The 14,259-nt window shown below is 41.3% G+C and overlaps 1 protein-coding gene across 1 annotated transcript in view; it reads right to left on the bottom strand.

The window, feature by feature from the left end:
* The window catches only part of LOC107601257 (trinucleotide repeat-containing gene 6A protein-like), a 34,093-nt gene that overhangs the window by 5,138 nt on the left and 14,696 nt on the right, over positions 1-14,259 (bottom strand). The window contains exons 4-20 of the mRNA XM_016293371.1: positions 13,736-13,783; positions 9,116-11,659; positions 8,019-8,228; positions 7,717-7,880; positions 7,482-7,559; positions 7,307-7,358; positions 7,068-7,195; positions 5,852-5,983; positions 4,906-5,043; positions 4,746-4,811; positions 4,451-4,655; positions 3,651-3,788; positions 2,860-3,021; positions 2,574-2,714; positions 1,984-2,091; positions 1,691-1,900; positions 1,519-1,586 (exon numbers count right to left, since the gene is read on the bottom strand). Coding sequence (XP_016148857.1) covers positions 1,519-1,586; positions 1,691-1,900; positions 1,984-2,091; positions 2,574-2,714; positions 2,860-3,021; positions 3,651-3,788; positions 4,451-4,655; positions 4,746-4,811; positions 4,906-5,043; positions 5,852-5,983; positions 7,068-7,195; positions 7,307-7,358; positions 7,482-7,559; positions 7,717-7,880; positions 8,019-8,228; positions 9,116-11,659; positions 13,736-13,781 — 4,590 coding nt within the window. The 5' untranslated portion in view covers positions 13,782-13,783. The remainder of the gene's footprint in view (positions 1-1,518; positions 1,587-1,690; positions 1,901-1,983; positions 2,092-2,573; positions 2,715-2,859; positions 3,022-3,650; positions 3,789-4,450; positions 4,656-4,745; positions 4,812-4,905; positions 5,044-5,851; positions 5,984-7,067; positions 7,196-7,306; positions 7,359-7,481; positions 7,560-7,716; positions 7,881-8,018; positions 8,229-9,115; positions 11,660-13,735; positions 13,784-14,259) is intronic.

Below are 14,259 nucleotides of genomic sequence, written 5' to 3'. Positions count from 1 at the left end.
TTTCACATTCCGATTTAAAAGCACAACTCGGGAAATGAGAGCATCCGAGGAATGCAGTAATTACACTTGCTCTGATGGCAGTAGGTAGCCTTCCATTAACTAAGCTAAACATGCTTAAATTAAAATGCCTAAAGCTAAACCCTCCCTTGTATTCACATTTCTAAACCTGTTGTCCAACAAAAGAGAACATTATAACCTTTTTACTCAACAACACCAGTCAAATGCTTCCTTTTGTGATCTGATGAGGCTTTCTTGTCACAGAATGAGGCAGAAAATATGTTCCATATGCTACTTTAAAAAGAATACATTGATTATCAATAGATTATAAATTAGGTGTCCTCTTTTCCCCGGACATGTCCTCGTTTTGGACCTACAAAAATGCGTCCGGCCGGGATTTCTTAATTGCCCAAAATGTCCGGGATTTGGCTGTTTTCTTAATCCCAGTCCCGCTGAATCTCTGACCATTGACGCCTGCTCCCGCAACATGTTTCGCTCATGATTTTCGTGTCCACTCCTTTAAACATTCTAATATTGTATATAATTTTGGCGCATCAGGGAGCCGCTCTCAGGATGCGGTGTATTTACATATTTTTGAATGAGCGTTTTGCGCTGTTTATTTTTACTTTCGATTTCACGATCACACGCACTCTGTGTAAAGGGAGCACATCTTACAAAATCAGATATTTGTCAATGAGCTCAGGATCTGTTGAGCAGCAAATACTCAAGCATGGTCTTGTCAGTCATCTCTCTTTATTCTCGACCTGTGATCAGTCAAAGCTGACTCCGGTAGCTCTTGTTGGATGCAGGGTTGCCAAGTCCGCGTTTTTTCCACAGAATGGGGCTACTTTTAAGCTGTTGCCATGGGTTGATATTCCCAAGTGGGTTAAAGGTTTGAAATATTGCATAAATTACATTTGACTGAAATGCTTGTATTGAAACATTTTGCATTCTACCAATTATAAAACTTTCATGGACTTCTACATTAACCGTTCCCTCCTGGTGGAATGACCTACCCAGCTCAATCCAAGCAGCAGTCCTTAATATTTTCAAGAAACGCTGAAAGCTGAAAACACATCTCTTTCATCTTCATTTGACCCTCTAACTCTAGCACTCTCTATTCTAATGCTACTTCTAATTTTATCGGCTTGTTTTTTTTTATTAAAAAACTTGATCCGGTAACATTTCCACTCTCTATTCTATTTCTATTCTAACTACATGTTTTATTTATGAAGAAAAAAAGAGCCTCTAACACTAGCATTCTCTATTCTTTCTCTGTTCTTTAACTATCGGTTCAGGCACCGGAACCGTTTTAAAAGTATCGATTTGGCACCGGTATCGGCAAAAACCCAAACAATACCCAACCCTATCTATTAGTAATTAAGGGTAATTCATAAAACCCTAAATTGCAAAACAGTGTACCGATAAATAGTTTTACAGTGCATTTTCAATGTGTTTTCTGCTAAAAATGCTCAACCTGCTAAAACGAGTCCGTACATTCCAAATCATTAAGCATCTTACCTGAGGTGTGAGGTTTTTGAGAACAAGCCAATTAGTTCTCCCTGAGCTGCTGTCACCCCAGCTGGAACCTGCGGACAATGATCATTTCAAGTCTCTCTCGTTTCTTTAAACGCAACATTATTTACACTATTAATAGAGTTTATGTAGGTGAAAGGGAATATAACTGACTAACCAGAGTTGAATCTGGATTCAGAGCTACCCCAGCCTGCCAGTCTCAGAGAGCTGTTGTCCCAAGATGAGGGCTGTTTCTGGCCAGTCAGGCCAGGCGGGGGTCGGGACGGAGCAGAGATACCTTTTGAGGGGAGAGGAACCTTCCACAACTCATGAGCCAAAGAGGTGTTGGTGACTGTACCAGGAGACCATTTGGAGTCACTGTTTCTGGCTGCAGGGAAGAAAAAAGATCAAGTTAAAGGTGTATGAGGGTCACAAGCCTGCGTGGCTATAACGAAATAACTGCCCACCAACCTGAAGTGCTTTGTGCTGTACTGCTGAGGGAACTATTGTGGTTGGAGGCACGAATGGATGTCCAGGCACTATTTGAAGGCAGCGTGGTGGTAAGTGATGAGGATGGCCCTGGAAGAACAGAAATTTTTTATTGACAAACACTAATACATACAAATCTGCAAATTACACTACAATTTTAACATCTGGGGTCAGAAGATTTTTATTGTAATAATAGAAATATTGTGAAAATGTATTAATGTAATGTAACTTGTCTATATTAATATTTTAAAATGTAATTTAATCCTGTGATAGCAAAGCTGAATGTCACCCAATCCTTCATAAATCATTCTAATATGCTGATTTTGTCCACAACAATAATAATAAAAAAATCTTATCAATATTGAAAACAGTTGCTTTTTTGTTTTGTGGACACAGCAATAATTTTTTACAAGACTCTTTGATGAATACAAAGTTCAAAAGAACAGAATTTATTTATTTTTTTAATTTAAAAGCCTTTTCATTTTGTCAATTTGATGCATCTTTGCTGAAGAAAAAAAAACACTTTTGAACAGCAGCGTATACGGATATAGCTGGTTTAACAGATTGCTTACCATTGTTCCTGTCCCTGAGGTGATCAACATCCCGGACTGTATTAATGGAGAGATTATTAATCACACTGCCAGGAGTGACAAATGGGTCAGTTTCAGGATCAATGTTTGGATATCCTTTCCAAGGCTCACCAGGACGGAACTCTGCCAAACAAACAAGACACAGTGTCATTTATGCTACAATGGCGCAGCGACAAGCTCGACCATCTGAGCTACTTTGTAATATTTTGTATCAATGCAAGATTTGATAGGAACAAGTAAAGCATTTATGAAGCGAATGGGACCGAACCTGGTGGCCAGTTGACATTGGTGGAACCATGAGGTGATTTGGCACGGCTGGGCCAGCCATCTCCCACAGAGCCAGGAGGACTGATGGGAGCGTTACTGGCATTGATGAAGTCATATGGACCAAAGGGTGAGTCTTCAAGCCTCAGGCCAGATGTTATAGCACCTATAGTAAAAATCATATCCATCAGACTTTTTTTGCACACTTTCAAAACTGCATATGAAAAACATTTTTTTGTTGCGACGACACAATTATGACAAAAATATTGGTGATTATTTCCTGTGATATTGTATTCATTATTAAATAGAATTAAACATTGATGAAGTCATATGGACCAAAGGGTGAGTCTTCAAGCCTCAGGCCAGATGTTATAGCACCTATAGTAAAAATCATATCCATCAGACTTTTTTTGCACACTTTCAAAACTGCATATGAAAAACATTTTTTGTTGCGACGACACAATTATGACAAAAATATTGGTGATTATTTCCTGTGATATTGTATTCATTATTAAATAGAATTTAATTTTTTTTTGTGTAGGTCAACTGCAAAGCATTATTTACAGACACATTCGCTACACATCCAAAACTCACTTGACTGCTGTTTTATACATCAGATACCAATGCTGCCTAAACAGTCAACTTCACACTCCAAATAAATATCAGCAATAGATAAATAAATATAATTAATAATTAATCAATGTGTCAATTAATCACAGCTGTTGTAAAAATCTTTAAATATTAACAGTGTAGCCCTAAAACTGACTACCAAAAAAAAAAAAAAAGGAAGCCTACCAGATTTGCTGGGGTTTTGATCAAGTGGCGAGTTAACGGAAATGTCCATGGCAGTCCACTTCTTCAGACGGGACTGTGGCTCCTTAAAACCAACACTGCCAATGTCGAGGTTGCTTACATTCAAGTTTGAGTTCAAACCTAGAGGAATACAAAAAACACAAAAAAATTAAATCAGTCCACTCAGTATTTTTTTCTCATTAAAGACTTGATAGAGTACTTCTAAATCATTTATTTTGGAGACAGCGTCACAAGTCAACACAATGTCCATGCCACTATGGCAGTCGCAACAACACAACCAACAAAAAAATTACTGAGTGCACAATAAAACATGGGAATATATGGAAGGGGAGACAAGCACAAACAAAGTAAAATAACCTTACTGTTGTCAAGCGGCAGAAATTATGAGTAGAAGCACCATACGTATGCCAGCCAAACATTGGATTTCCAATCAAATAATAAGGGTCTGAACTCCAAAGGTTTTGCAATATAGCATATTTGCATTCTTTTCCCTCAAATACAAAATGCAAGAGGAAAGTTTGCTGGGGACAACAAAATAGACTATTCACCTCTTGCTGGCAGAGAGCTGCTGTCAGGACAGAAGTTCTTTCCTACCCGAGGGTTGATGGGAGAGCCTGGCACCATGTGGCCATTGCTCAGAGGTGGGGCTAGGAGGCTATGACTTTGACTAATGCCAGCTGGCTGATAGCCTGACATGTCAGAGGTAAACATCGTGTTGGGCTTGGCAGCTTGGTGCAACAAAGAGTCAGTCTGGCCTAAATTAAGATGGGGAGGACACCCACCTAAAGGGAAATTACTGAACGAGATCAGGGAACTTTGTTCTTTCTGCAGGTCGGAGGCATTGGGGGGCATGAAGTTCTCCATATAGGACTTGAGGCTGGGCTGGTGCAGCGAGGGTGGCTGAGGGGAAGTCTGCTGCTTCATCAGGGAGGGATCGAGATGGCGGGGAGGCTGGATCATCTGTTGGGACGGACCCAGACCGCGACCCTACACGTCATCACAAATGGAAAATGTCACGTCAAACGAGCCAAGACAGAAGGAAACGGAACACATAAATGGGTCTAAGAGATCACAAACCTGTTCCTGGCGGCTGTTAACAGGCATGGCCCTCTGGCTTTGCGCTTTTTGCTGCAAAAGGAGACGCTGGGACGGGGGGAAAAAAAGGGTAAGTTTTAAGTATGACAGGGAACGGGTTAACTTATCACTTCTAGGCTGGTACTAGCAACAAGATCAATACCTGTAACTGATTAATCTGAGAAAGCTGAGACAGTTGGTTGAGTTGGGACAGCTGGTTTAACATAGCCACCTGCTGTGGGCCAAACAGAGGGTTCAGACCTCCATTATTGGGAGAGTACTTCAACAGGGGTGGCGGGACCTGGGGAGAAAAAACAAACAAAAAAAAAAAAAATAAATAAAATAGGTACACATTTGTTATGAACCTTGTTATAAAAAAAAAACACATAACATTGATCAATTAAAAAAAAGATACTAAACTGAGAATATTTATTGATTATACATATTATATAGATAGTGTGTGTATTCAAATATTAGTATTATATTAATTTAATAATAAAAAATAAATTAATATATTAATGAATTCAATTTAATATAATATATATTTCTTAGTGGATAAATAGTGGAGCCGCAACAGTGAGACCCTCAATACTTTTAAGTAGGACTGCAAAATTAATCTGAATAAAAAAAAACTGTGATATGGTTATATCATGACAGATATAAAATACGGCACTGTGTTTTTACATGTGAGCAGCTCATGGTCCGGTGTTTTTAGAATTTCAGAGAAACTCATAATACACAGCAAACCTGGGACGAGTTGCATAAGAATAGCCACTATGTTAAGACCTAGTTAAAAACTAGTCTGACCAACAAGCAGTTAGTCAATGGGTAATCTGCATTTTTGGATTCAAATTTTTGCAAGTCTACTTTTTCTGTAACTAACAAAGAAAAAAATAAGATGACTAGCCTCACTTGTAAGACTAGCCTAAGGCCACTGGAGTTTTGTAAACTGCATTTTAAAATACACATCAAAATTTTTCTCAGGAGAAAAACAAGGCCTTGAGTTACACTTTGGAAATTCCCTGATATTTCCAAGGCCTTGGGAACCCTGTACACCACACATCTTCATCTTACAGTCAGCAGGGATTTAAAAACCCAAGTGGCATTACCTGAGAGGGAAGTAGCGGAGGAGGCACTTGGTTGCGTAGACTGGACTGAGTGGAGTTCAGAGGTTGTGCTGGAAGCTGCTGAGCATTCCGGCCTTGTGCTGCTGCATTACCGACACCGTACATGTTTACATTCTGAGAAGAAACGTAACACCCCACATGTAAATGAGCATCCGGCAATCCAGTGCATTCACACCTTCAGCACACAAGGAGCAGCATGCACTAACTCACCTGCCTAACAGAGGCAGAGTTTGGATGGTGAGGCAAGCTGCACTGGTTTGGCAGTGCCTTATTTGTTGGGGAAAAGCTGATATTCTGCATGGAAGTGATCTGTGAGTTTTGGGACTCCTCTGTTACAGAGCTATCATATACAGGCAGTGAAAGCTGAAGCACGACCACAGGCCAAGCAGCGAGAGGAGCAGGACGCAGAGCACAACAGCAGTGAGGAATTGGACAAAGACCAGAAGGAACACCAGGCCACCAGAGAAAGACACATCAACAGCCACAGAAAAGGAGAGAGAAAGGCTATGTTAGCATCCTCTTTGGCATGTTTTAGCAACTGGAGTGCTTTCTTCAATTTTATTAAGTTAGGGAGGCAATGGGAAAATTGGGATCAGAATAAAGACTACTGAAAGAGTTGCTTCTAAATACCCCATGAAATCAGCTGTAGCATTTCAATACATATAACCTTAGATCTAACAGACATGGTCTTATGCAGTGGTTATATCAGCAAATTTCCAATGGTGCCCTCAGGAGGACTGAAATGTTTTTAAAAGACGACAAAATAAGCTTAAAAATAAGGTAATACAACTTAATTCACTCCCTTAATAACCCTGTTTAATTTGAGGATCTTAACTTCAGGAATACTGAAATTTAATTTTAATTAGAATTATTAGGTTATTTACTAATTGTAATCCATGGACACTCCTAGTTTCTGTAAATTACAAAATGTGTTTTTAAAACAATATTAATTATAGCAGATTTTCCCAGAGGAAATATAATTCATTATGGACAAAGGCGGACAGAGTAAAAAAATAAATAAAAAAAAAGGTTGAGATCGGCTGGTCTTGAAGCCATAAGCATTAAATGTTGATATCATGAGGTCTTTAAATTGCATTCTCGTCCCATAGAGGGTGCTAAAGTACCGAACAAGCAGGAATACAAGACTGGACAAAATTAAGCCTCCATTACTGTTATAGGAGGATAGGAAATAACTGACCTTATCCATATAGTGGTTACGGTCTATAGTAGAGTCTTTGTGGATCTGGTGGCGTGAAGCAGGATTTTTCCCATACTCTCCGATATTAAGAACATGCTTGTCAACATCAATGCGCTTGTCTGTCATTCCTGCAGAAGATGAGAAGAATTCATAGATTTGACAAAATCATGCTAATACTCATGGACTGCAATAAACATCACTCTATATCAGTACTGGAGGAGCATGTGAATGTGACCTACCTCCAGACATATCCATCTTATTGCTCTTCAGGGAGTCTTCAGCAGAATCCCTCTATAAAATGACAAAAAAGCATCAACGTGCTAATAACTATGCTCCATAAAGGATTTGGGGACACATAATACTTAGTATAACAGGTTTCACATAAACGTATAGCAATCAAGACTTGATCCTTACAGGGTACATGTTGTTGAACTGTTTCACAAACTGATTCATCCATGGAGAATCATCTTGCTTGTTGGGTCCTTTGTTCAGCTAATGGCAAGAAGGGTAGAAAATAAAGCAGCAAGCAAAATGTACACACATAATTTTGTCGTCACTATTAGATTTAACAGGAAATTCAGTGAATGACACTTTAAACATTTCTGCCAGGCTAAATGAGGTCTTTATTATTATTTATCTTAATTATTACCTTTGGAGTCATCTTCTTGTAGGGCCAGTTTCCAGTTTGGTTCACTTCTTGAGATGGATTGTTGTTCCACATGCCTATCTCTACTTCCACTTCCTCCTCCCAGTTGGAGTGCCCCGTCATGGACATCTCCTCTCCACCCCAGTTATCTTGCATAGGTTTGGATCCTAAAAAGCCAAAATCAAATAAAAAATGAGAAAAAAACAAAAAAACAATTTACATTGGAAAAGCTAAACAAAACAAGAAGAAATTAAGTAGAAGAAAGAAAAATCAAAGAAAGTTCTTTGCCCCAATTGGAGATGTACCAGACTTGTGCTGTGACTGCTGTCCTATAGCAGCGTTGCTCCAGCCACTGCCTCTTGAGTTTTGCCTCCCCGGCTCTTCCCAGCTGGAACCTGTATCAACAGGGTTTCCCCAAGCAGACGTGCCATTGTCCACAGTGACAGGTGGAGCAGCATGCTCACCCCAGGTAGAGGACTCCATTTTTTGTGGCCCACCATATGGCTCTCCCCACTCTGTGATAAAAAAAAAAAAAACTATGATCAAAGACCAGTATACAAAATGCTATATTGTTCTGCACAAAAACTAGTGAATGTAACAAATGAGAGAATGGCACAATTAAAAGAAGGCATATTACTATTTTGTAAGCAAACTGAAATCTGTCAGAGCAAACAAAAATCAAAGTGTAATGCATAAGCTACATAGACAATAACTATGCAACAACTAATTTGCGTCTAAAATACTTGACTGAAATCTATTAAAGACAATGCAATTAATATTTACAAATAAACTTCAAAGTGGGATTGGACTGTACTTGCAAACTTTCCAATAGCCCAAATCCGACTCTTGCATAAACATGCTTATGTAAGCTTTGTTTACTCTGAAGTCCTTCTGATGGATCAGCTTACATTTAACCACTGAGCTTTTTGCACTTTCACCATCCAGCATATGCCCTGAATACTTCATTCAAAAATAGCCCTGTTCATGTGTGCCCTGCTGCTCAAGTTGCTGCCATATGACTGCACCATCGGCCACAATGTAACCAAAGCCTATTTTTCCCTGAGCACAGCTTATCCACAGCCAATTCCAAATGAAGTAGGAACACTATTTGCACATGCACCTTAATATTTTCTGTTTGGCAAATAATTTAAAATTAATGGAAAAAGCTGCACTTTTACAAAGTATATACATTCCTCTGCACTGCATAAACACATTTATATATAGACACACGCACAAACACTTGCTCGTAAGTTCAGCTTGTCAGTGCCGTAAGCATTAGAGGAAAGGGGTGGGAAGAAAAAGTGCATCCAGAGAAATTCCAAAGGGATGACTGCATGACTTAAGATAAATATAATGTGAGAGTAATAATTGCCAAGGAACTGCCAAAAAGGAAGACACCCACCTGAGTTGCAGTTCTTTTCCTTTGGGGCCATGGCGCTTTGGGCTTGAGGGGGCTGAGAAACAGCCATGCCATCCTGCTCTCCAGCAGTGTTCTTGCTCCACATATTTACGTTGTTGCAGTTATATTTGTTGGGATCTCCCCATGCTGAAGTACCATCATCGATCTCCATTCTACGCCTGATGGATTCTGGTGATGGATCTTCCCATCCAGTGGATTCTTCTTCTTTGGAGGCAGTAGGCATCGGGCCTCCCAGCCATCCTGTAGGCTTGTTCTGACCAGGGGCTCCAGTCTGAGAGGTGCTCCCACTCCTGAATGTTCCCATGCTGGAATCTTGGGACTTGCCCCACTCTGAAGAGTTGTGCGGTTTTGTATTGTCGCCCCAGGTGGGGTTGGAGTGGCTTGATTTGATTGGCTCACGCCAGGTTTGGTTTTGATTGTTGGTCTTGGGTGGCTCTCCCCATCCTGTGGTTGGACCACTCTGGTCAGGAGTGTTGGTGCCTCCGCTGCCTCCCCAGGTGTTGCTTGTCCCGCAACGCCCCGGCTCACTCCAGGCTGATCCAGAGCGGTCGCTGTCACTGTCCCAGCCTCCTGAACCAGATTTCTGGGGCTCTCCCCAATGGTTTCCCTTCGGGCCTTCTCCGCCCCATCCCTGCTTTGCCTTCGGCGGATTATTCCAAGAGGAGGACTTCTCATCCTTGGTGCCATTCCATGAGGAGCCACCCTTGTTCATTGTAACAGAAGGGGCATCCTCCCATCTACTTTGTTCAACTGGGCCTTTGGTTTCTCCCCAGCCAGTTGAAGGTTTAGTTTCCGTCCACCCAGACACTGAAGAATCACTACTTTTGTTGGTGCTGGGTCCATCTCCCCAACCACCCGAGTTAGACGCCTGAGGGGGAGCGCTACCCCAGCCTGTATGTCCATTTCCTGTCTTTTTAGCAGAGCTTGAAACATCCCACGCAGTGTTCTGGTGGACTGGAGTTTGTCCCCACCCCGTGTTGGACAGCACCCTGGGGTCCACGTCAATTTTAGAGGGAGCTGCATTGATCATGCCCTGCTGATTACCTCTCCTTCGGTTGCCACCACATTGCCCATCCCTCTCACTGCAACCTCCCAAGCTCTCTCCACTTCCTTCACTGCCTGTAGATTTGTTCCATGTGCTGCCTTGTGACGCTTGACCGGAGCTCCCTATACCAAGAGCATCATCCTCCAAGGACTTCCATCCATTTGTTCCCTTCCTGCTCCCATTCGTGCTATCATTGGAATGCTGACTGTTGCTGGGCAAAGTGTTCCACTCCCCGTTTGAGACCTTAGTGCCAGTGTTTGAAGAGGATGAGGAAGAGGAAGACGAGGAGGAGGAGGCACTCCCCCAGGGGCGAGGGATCCCAGCTGGGCCCACACCACTGCCTGCTCCCCAAGACATACTTTGTGAGGTAGCGGGTGCTGAGTCCCAACCTCCTCCACGACCGCCCATCCCATTATTATTATTATTCTTTAAAGAAGCAGCACTCACAGAGGAGCCATTCGCTCCAGACTGCATTAGAGTTGCATTCACAGTGTCGCCCACAGCTTGGCCTTTAGGGATGGGACATTTGTCTCCAGAGTAATTAGTGCCAGGCGGAACGCCCCATGCTGTACCATAAGACCCGCTGTTGATTCTCTCACTGTTGGCATGTTGAGAAATGGAAGTGCCATTAGAGACTGGAGATATAGGGAGCTGAGGGGAGCCCCCTGTACTCATAGGCCAAGCTCGGTGCCCTGGGGGCTGTTCATTCATCTGCATTGAACCTGTAGAGTTTGGTAAACTAGAGGTCATCGTGTTAGTAGTGTTATTTGGTCCATTAAATTCAGTGTTAAGGTTTTGAGGCTGCCCACTTGGAACCTTGTTTGTACTATTGACTTCAGCTTCGGACATATTTTCCTGCAGGCATCCCCAGGACATCTTAGAGTTGATACTCTGCATGCTGGGTGTTTGACCTATGATGCTTTGTTGAGTGTTGGTGCCACCATTTCCGTTCCCCGCAGGCCCATGGGGGTTGGGCCCAGTGTTCTGAAGAACAGGCCAGGCACCATGGTTGGCATTTGGGTTCAAAGTGCTTGGATTTATACCTACATTGGTTGAGGAACCTTGGGTACCCCATGCATTTATTTTGCCATGGCTGCTTTCTGCCAGCTTGCTGCTGGGGCCCTCGCCAGAGCCTTGACATGTGCTTAGCATCGAGCCATTGGATACACCCCAAGGCCCCTTAACACTCCCATTACTGCTGCCATTTGCAACCATGAAATGAGAACCTTGTCTATTGCCATTGTTGTCACCACCAGTGCTCCCAGACGCCATCATACTAAGATTTTTTTCTGACCCAGAGCTGGAGGCAGAGTCAGCATCCATACATTCTGAGGCTAACTCTGGGTCACTACCAGTGATGGAGGGCCAGGGTCCCTTATCTACAATAACTTTTCCCCAGTTGCTGTTCGAGTTGCTGCAAGGTGAGCCAGAGCTCCATGGTGAATTTTCATACTGAGGCTCCAGGCCAGCATGTTCCAAACCTGTGAACACAAATAAAAGGTCAAATCAGTTCAGATGGCAAACATTGAGAGAGAGAGAGAGAGAGAGAGAGAGAGAATGGAAATGCGAAATTTTTGGACTAAATTCAGACAAGTGGACAAAAAAAAACATGACAATAAAATATGGATGTATGCGTGTCACAGTTTGTGCAACAGCTTTGCAAAAGGAGATTGAACAGTAACATAAGACACTAAGGGACTGAAACATGTGAACTTGTATATAAAACAAAAATATAAATACAATCCCTTACCCAATCCTGATTTAGTTACACTGTATTCTTGTACTTTATCAATGATTAACTGTAAAACACCCAGTGCAAACAACACATTCTAAAACACAAGCCAAATGCTGTACATAAACAATATCCTGAAAATATTAACATTTGGTAGACTTTGTCCAGAATTTATAATAACTTGCCCATTTATGGATTATGCGACAATGGCTAACTGCCCATAGGCCCCGTCTCTGTCCTGCTGAGAGGTGTCTCACTCAAGCCAGACTGAAACGGTAGTAGATCTGCCACCATTTTGTAGCAGCAGTATGATCATGCTGCATGCCAGGATAGAGGAGGGAAAGACAGACGACTGCTTACAGCAACACTAAGTGTGAAGCGTCTCTGAAAGTTCAAATTTTATGTAGATGTGGCAAGTGTGGTGGCACTAAACTCTAACAATAATGCAACTGCTGTGTTCCTTGAAATAAATGTTCTGCTCTTGCGTTCATATTTTTCTGCAAGATGGCTGCTAAGCTTCCTTGAGCACTGTTCTCTTGCCAAGTCTGAGACTTTCTCCTTGGCTGTGTTACCAAGAGAAATGGGAAGACAAAGAAACACAGACAGTCTCACTGCTGGTCTAGAGTAAACTGTTTTTTTAAGAGTGACTCAATAAAATGGGAGATTCTGTTGAAGGTCACTGAGGTAAAAGAAAATTACAGTTACATTTTGATCTAGTATTTCATCTCTCCAGGGGAGACTAAAAGAGTTGTCAACCAAGAAGAGACTTGTAGACTCCAAGGGGATAGAACAATGGAAATTCTGTCATCACATCATTCCAAAATTATCTCCCTTTCTTCTGTTGAACACAAAAGATATGTTTGTCCATATAATTTAAGTCAATGGTGTCCAAAACAACCTGGGACACCACTAACTCTCTTTGTATGGACGGGAAAAAAAATTATTCCACTAAAGTCAGTCAGTCATACAAGTTTGGAATGATGAGTGTCAGTAAATGATTACAGACTTTTCATTCTTTGATGAAATTTCCTAAAAGTAGACTTATGTGTTATGGGCAAAGAGTACAATCGCTGACTTGCATTGTAAAACTAATTCAGAAAAGTGAGAACTTTGTAGCAATTTGCAGCACTACTGCTCTGGCCTTTCATAAAACAGGAAAAACACAGATTTGGCAGAAAAAATAAAATAAAGGAAAAGTCAGTCTATCCATGCCAAGACATTATGATAGATTTCTTGCAAGACACTGTAGAGCAACTGGTTAAATTTAGATGTGAATTTAAATGTGTTTTCTGGGTTTATCACACCACAGACAAATGTGTTATTAACCACCCAGCCAAATTTGAATGCTAAAAAAAACCCCGCCAAGTGAATAAAATAAGCGATCAAAATCGTGAAAAAATAAGCAGTATTCTCTGCTCTCAGACGCTGGGGGTGTGTCCGCTGGTGGAGCTGAAACCACACCCACTCGCGGAAAAGCTGTCAACTGTCTTCCCTCTGCGGCTTATTTAAATGAGGAGACCGAGCTGTTTTGTAAATGATTGCAACCAGGTATTATGCATTTACGTGACGAAGGCATAGATAACTAGCAACCTCTAGGCCAGGGGTCGGCAAGTAAGTTTGGCATCGGGCCAAAAAACATTAATTTCTTGATTTGAGCCAGAAAACTCATAGTTTGCTCAAACTCAACGTGAACTTACCTGGGTAAAAACCGAAACTGGCTTCGTGCTACAGGCCACAGGTCTTTAGGTGACTTTTGAACTTAACACACACTAAACAAAAATGGTAAACAACAGCACATGGTAAGGAAAAATAAAAAGTGAGTCACCTGTTTGGTTAGGGGAGTGGCTGACGGAATCCCGAATGGGAGCCATGCCTACAAAACAAAGAGCAGCACCATGAGGAAAACCAGCTACATGAAGCCATGAAATAGGCCTCAACACCAATTAAACGGCCACATGTTAAGACCATGCAGCAAACATAATCACTTATTTCTACAGCTATGACCTAAGAATTTCAATTCAACACAAAATGAAAACAGTAGAATGTAAACAAAGATCAAGATCTTTCATTAGAAGACATGCTACTTTTTACATGAGTGACTCCATTAGCTTGACTGTACTGAAATGACAACCACCGGCAAAAATGAAAATGTTTAAAAAATTTTTTTAAGAATTGTATACTAAAAAAGCAACTGGGGACATAAAATATTATTTAGGATATTTTGGAAATGTATGGGAGAACTAACACAGTCAATCAGACAAAGCTTACAACCTAATATGATAAAGTTATGGTAAATTTATTGACCTGACTACTAAAAACAAAAATAAATTTTTATTTTTAGTTTGGGGG

The sequence above is a fragment of the Sinocyclocheilus grahami genome, unplaced genomic scaffold, assembly GCF_001515645.1.
Source record: "Sinocyclocheilus grahami isolate Dianchi unplaced genomic scaffold, SAMN03320097.WGS_v1.1 scaffold302.1, whole genome shotgun sequence".
NCBI lineage: Eukaryota > Metazoa > Chordata > Actinopteri > Cypriniformes > Cyprinidae > Sinocyclocheilus > Sinocyclocheilus grahami.
The sequence above is the reverse complement of the archived record's forward strand: the minus strand, read 5'-3'. Positions and strand labels throughout refer to the sequence as shown.